Below are 5978 nucleotides of genomic sequence, written 5' to 3' on the forward strand. Positions count from 1 at the left end.
TGTGTAGTCAGTCACATGTCAGTGCCTGGGGCCCAGCAGCAGCCCAGGTAGTGTCATACATCACCACAGCTGGAGAAGTTGTGAGAGAAGTTGAATTGGGTGAGGCTGGCAGCAAGGCCTGCTTCACACTGGCAGACTAGGGGGGGATGGGAAGCTGCATTTCTGCCATTGAGGCAGCCTGGCAGGCCTGTGGGGTGAGATTGATGGTTGGGTTTGGCCCTTGGGCAGCATCGTCCAGCAGTGAAATGGTTCATTGTGACCTTTCAGCAGTCCCTAGTGGGTTGGGAGTGAGAGGCTATGCTGAGGAAATAGGGCCATAAATGGGGTCATACCGAGGGGGGAAAAAAGTTTGGGAAGCACTGGCATAGAACTATGATTCTCAACAAGGGTGCTGTGGCACCCTGGGATGCCTTGAGATCTTTTCAAGGGTGCTGCAGGGTGTCACACAAGTGTTAACACTGTTAGATGTGCAAATGTGATTCACAAGATAAATCAAAGATTACAAATGGACTGCACAGTGTTAAAAATATTTTGACTTGATGTGGGCTTTGAATTCTTTGCAGCAGAAGAATTGTTTCTAGTATTTTTCTGTAGTCAAAAAAGAGCGAAAATTAAGAGCTGGCATTTTATGGGAGTGGGGGGTCCCTCCTGTTGTAAAGGAATACTTTGCCATCCAATAGCAAGGCTGGTGGGCATCCTTGCTTGTATATGAACACTTCTAAGCTTCTTACCCATCTTTCCCTTCAGGGATTAGAACCTCCAGCAAGTGTCCCTCAGTGTCTGACAGCACAATGCTTGCACTTGCTTTCAGAAGGGGTCATGGCCAGGCTTTTTTGGAAGGTTATTTTAAACTTTTCGAGAGGCTCAAGCACTCTTCCAGAAGAACAAGCCTATGAGGACAGTAAAGAACCAGCCCCCAGACAGGACATGCTTGCTAAAAGGGCCCAGAGAAGCTGTTTCCAGCCTACCCTCACAACCTGGATCAGAGTCCTAAGTGTGGCTCTTCTCACTATCCTCCAGTCACTGAATGCAGTGCACTTGGACCTTACCTGCTCTGTGAGCAAGGATGGAGTCCAGCCCAGTTTCTTCCTTAATTGTCTTAGCTCTACAGAGCTCAAGTCTGGAGTAAACACCTGGTTTGTCAGGGGAGCAGAAGGTTTGAACCCCAAGACACTCAAGGAACAGACTGATGGAGTGAAAAGGGGCTGGTCTTACATGGCACAATGCAGCACTGTGCAAAGATGCCCAAGCTCATGCCAATGGCACCCTGCTGCCTCCAGTGCCACAGCAAGCACTGTACCAGGCAGATATACCCACAACATTAAAGCTGTTTTCAAATTGGGCAGCAGAAGCAAGCTTTCTGTTACTCAGAAAAGCAATCATCCCTCAGGCCTCTCTCCTCAGGTTACCAAGGAGAAGCTGGGCAAACAGCCCATTGCCCTGAAGCAGCTCCAGGGCTTGGGTCAGAAGCAGGGCTCGAGGGGTCTGGCAGGAACCTAGGGCTGCAGAGACCCAGTGTGAATGAACTGTGGCACAACAGCACATGAACCATTGCAGTGGTCTCCTGACATCTAATAGAGGGACTGTGTGACTTCACAAGAAGCTGCAGGAGAGCTCAAGGTTGGGAGCAAAGAACAACTCTTTCTACTGGGTCTATACAAGCCCGCCTTTGGAAGCAGTGTCAGATACGAGGCTATGCCAGGGTGATAGTGGCCTCTTCATCCAGCAAGCCCATTCATCTCCCAACAGACGCATCCAACAAGATGCAATACAGGCTTAAAAACATATGGCTGGGGCTGAGAACGCAAGCTGGGTGTCCCACCAAGGATGCATTAGAAAGCTGCTACAGCAGCTCCAGCTGCAGCAGCAAGCTGGCAAAGAAAGAGCTATAGTCTCCAGCCTGTATCTCCATCACTAATCACAGAGCATCACTTAATGGACTCTCAGGAGCAGCAAGTTGGACTCGGGCAGATTTGTGGACCAATACTGCAGAAGGAGCTAAGAGATCCATCTAATTAAAGGAGAGAGCAGGAAAACAGACCCCCAGGGCCTTGTACATCATGGGAGCCAGGGATGAGAAGAGGAGGAGAAGCCGTTACTCCTTAGACAGCCTATCGCTCTAACAAAGATCACCAGCTGGATTCCGGCAGACACCCAGGGATGGAGGCAGGAGGCTGCATCTCATTTACAATTGCTTCCTGCCTCCACATGCTTCCAGTCCCTTTACTGCATTCATACAGCTCCTAGCACAAGGACATGCTGGTTTAATTGCCATTCCTTTCTGGATTGGGAGGTGCATGTGTCATCAGCATGTGCTTCCATCATTTGCTGCAAGGAGGACAGGCCATGCAGCTCTGGGATAGAGAGCTTTGCCTAGGCTCCATGTGCCCCACCCCCTCAACTCCAAGTCACCCAGGACCTCCAGACAACAAAGCCAAGTCTGAGAAGGCCATTAGCAGCTCCCCTCCCCCATGCACACTGGTCCCAGGCAGATTGTCTGGACTGGCACACTCCTCTCCACCCATATGCACACATACACCCTCCCTGGCACCAAGTGCAACTGTCCTCCAAACTCCTGTGGCATGTGCCACTTCAGTGCTAGGCTGGCTGCTTGCAGCAGCATGGAATTTAAATTAAATGCTTTGTTTTCAGTGCATCGCTGGTTCCCCGGGAAACCCTCCTGCTGCGTAAAGGGAGAAGCTCCAGAGGCAGAATGCTGTGCAGGGTGCCAGTGGATCAAGTGGCAGCACCTTGAGCACAGGGGCCACCCAGCACAGGATGAGGCAATGGCATCTGGCTCAAAGACTTGCCCCTCACCCCTGCTCTGTGTTTTCACTGCTGACCTGTGTTGCTTCTGCACTCGGGCTAGAAGCTGAAACCTATCCACTTGTTCCACAGGCTGCAGTATTTGGGGGAGATTATGAGGGGAAGAGGGGAGAGGTATTCTCTGTTCTCCAGCAGTGACATAAGCTCTACAAGATTAGCTTTTCTATGTGTTCAGCCAACTCAGCTCCTCTTCTAGAAGGAGATGTTTGCACACAGCTGCTCCTCACAGCCCTGCCACACATGTAGGTGGTCTCTGATCAGACAGCAGCATTGCCATACTAGAATTTATTATTGCCACCTCCACAGACCCATTTTAGGGGGCTCCTTGTTCCAACTGCAGGGCTGCCCCTACCTCTCAGTATCCCCACATCACTCCCAGCATTAATACAAGGCCCTCATGAAGGCAGTGGATTACACCCACAGTGCAGATGCTGGCTTATTAGTGCCCTACAGGTGAGGAGTAGCTTTGGTTGGCTTTCAGTGCCTGGGTGGGCTGAGAGGGGGTGATGATGAGAAAGAGATCTCATTTTGATCTGGGGTCACAGACACAATAGCCAGGAATTTCCAGAGCCCCTCTGTACAGAGACAGGTGGCAGAGTGAGTCTTCTACAGTAGATGGGGTTCAGACTAGACCACACAGGCTCCCCTAGCTCTGGGGAGCCTCTGAAACAGCACACTCCTGACCTATGGGTTAGACAAGCTGCACAGAGAGGAGCTGGAAGCCACATCCACTGCTCACCCAGGGCCATCCCCTGTGTCCCAGGAGCATTAGCAGGGAGTGGGGGTGAAGTATTAGGGTACCACTTCTTGTCTCTCTCCATAGGCCACAAGTTTGGATGCCTCTTCCTAGTAAGGTACAAAGGTGGTAAAGGGGACACTAACCCCAAGCCTGCTAGCAGAACTCACTCACCATCCACCATCTCTGGACATCCAACGGGAGGTCCATGTTCTCCTTCGTCCACACTGGGGAGATGTTACTGTCATAGTGGCTGTTGAACCAGTCTGAGGCCCTGGCATCCTCCATGCACTGCTGGCAAGCACAGCTCTTCATGAAGAGCCCACCCTTGCTGACACGCTGCATACCAGCATAGCCAGGCACCAGCTTGACCCGGTGGATGCCACTGAGGCTGCTGGGGTCCAGGTAGGTGATGCTGTGGTGCGAGTAGGTGAAGAGAAGAGACATGACAAAGACAAGCAGGGAGGCAGTAGACAGGAACCAGAACCGCAGGGAGCACTTCATGGTGGGTGGGGTTGAGGGGAAGAGGCCACCCTGCTGGGCCAGAGGAGAGGTCACTGCAGGCCGTTGCCTGCTGGCCTCTTGGCCAGCCTATGCCAATGGTTCACTGCCCACCTTCTCTGTTGCAGCAGATGAAGGGCATAGAACACATAGGGGGTGGGGAATGCATAAAGCAGGAGGGAACTGCAATGAAGACTGGCTCAGCAACAAATCTAGTGCCCTGGGGACTCTTCAATCACTGCACATGTCTTCACAGCTCCCTGGATGCCACAGAGGACTTGCTGGGCTGCAGGGACTCTTCTACTGTCCAAGGAAAGAGCATATGCTGCTGGGGCTACACAACTGCAGGAATCCAGCAGCCAGTCCTTCTGCAGAAGCTGCCTTCGGAGACCCCAGATCTTTCACTGCAAAGCAACTGAAGTGCTCATCTCTTGTGAGAAAATGGATTGTCCTGGGCTTGGACCTTGATTGGACTCATCGTCTCCTCTTTCCCTGAAGGGCCATCACAATCTTTGCTTGCCAGAAAAAATAAGGGATGTCTTTGTGCCCCTAGGCCCAAGATCTGGCCTGATGTTCTGCGGAAGCGGCCTGCTAAGCCAACCCCTTGCTCTGAAACTCCATCCAGGAGGAAGAAGAAAAGTTCACTGCATCTTAGGGTAACTCCATGCAGGGGACTGGAGATCTGTGTTCCTGCAGCACATCACCCACACCTGGCTTGCTGCTGCTTCCCATCCGCATCTGCTCTCCTCGGAGAAGGCCCCCTACTTCCTGTTGCCAAGGAGACAGCCGAGCTCTTGAGCGCCACATCTGTAACCAGGCCTAGGAACAGCTGTAGCCCTGGTGCATACACTTGCTCGCCTGCTCCATCCACAACACGGTGCCAATCACTCCTGCCACCTGCTGCTGGGGGCGGGCCCTGGCTGACCTTCACCTGCAGCCTCATTCATCCTCTCTGGGAGCCATCCTGCTCTGCCGCTTAGGCATTTAAATAATCCCATGGCAATCTTCTCCCTGTTGCTCACCTGGAGAAGCTGTTGCTGTAATAACATCCTAAAATGGAAAGGAGGGAGGGGGAAGAAACAGATTTCAGCATGAAGAATTACTAGCATCATATTTTAAAAAAAAGAGCTAAAAGCTCAAACCTACACAGACAGCCACTCCCAGAGAATTTTAAACCCAGCCAGTGCAGGCTCCTGCCTGCAGCTCCCTAGCACCAGGTGAAGCTAAGTAGAGACTGGATCAAGGTATAAATACCACTATAAGGGGTTAGGGTGACCCTGAGGCAGAGTCTTTCCTGTGAACTGTCTGAGCAGGCATGTTAGCAGAAGGTCTGTCCAGTGGGGAGGCTAGAAAAGAGCCTTTCTGTTCAGGAGATTTCTGGTCAACATGGCATGGACCATCATTGTAATGAGTTTGAGGGCCTCAGTTTGCAGCCCCTCCCAGGAGATGCTTTCTGACAGAAAACATGGCTTAATTTCAGCTACAAAAGGCCAAAGGTGCAAACAGGAGAGGGCTAAGCAAGTCAGGCCCAAGTTCCTTAAGGAACCTGCAAATAAGACAATGGGGTGCTGAAAGTCAGGGCCAAGATTTGCAACCAAAATACTTAGGAAAGAACCCCATGTCATCCCCAGTGCCAGTGTATGACATGCATATCTCCTTTTTGCAAGCAGTTGTACTGTGCACTTGGGCAGAAGGCTATACAGGAAGCTTGTGCACACCATGAACCTCCTTGCCAAGGGCCAACATCAACCCCTTGCTGCTCAAGTTTCCCTTCCCCACGCTGAGACAGCACACATCCCAAAGGCACTGCTGATGCCAGAAAGCTTAGGTTAGGCAAGCAGTGTAGTCCGGTACATGTACAGGACCACACTGTCACCAGGTAACAAAGAGTTTAGATGTGAAGGAGGAAGTCGAT

General features: G+C 51.6%; 1 protein-coding gene across 2 annotated transcripts in view; it reads right to left on the bottom strand.

The window, feature by feature from the left end:
- ST3GAL2 (ST3 beta-galactoside alpha-2,3-sialyltransferase 2) overlaps nt 1–5978 on the bottom strand; it is a 125107-nt gene that overhangs the window by 25292 nt on the left and 93837 nt on the right. For both annotated transcript variants that reach the window (XM_019505812.1, XM_019505813.1), the window contains one exon: nt 3737–5113. In XM_019505812.1, the coding sequence (XP_019361357.1) occupies nt 3737–4066 (330 nt within the window). In that variant the 5' untranslated portion in view covers nt 4067–5113. The remainder of the gene's footprint in view (nt 1–3736; nt 5114–5978) is intronic.

Source organism: Gavialis gangeticus, unplaced genomic scaffold (genome assembly GCF_001723915.1).
Source record: "Gavialis gangeticus isolate Ggan-Ray unplaced genomic scaffold, GavGan_comp1, whole genome shotgun sequence".
Classification (NCBI taxonomy): Eukaryota; Metazoa; Chordata; order Crocodylia; family Gavialidae; genus Gavialis; species Gavialis gangeticus.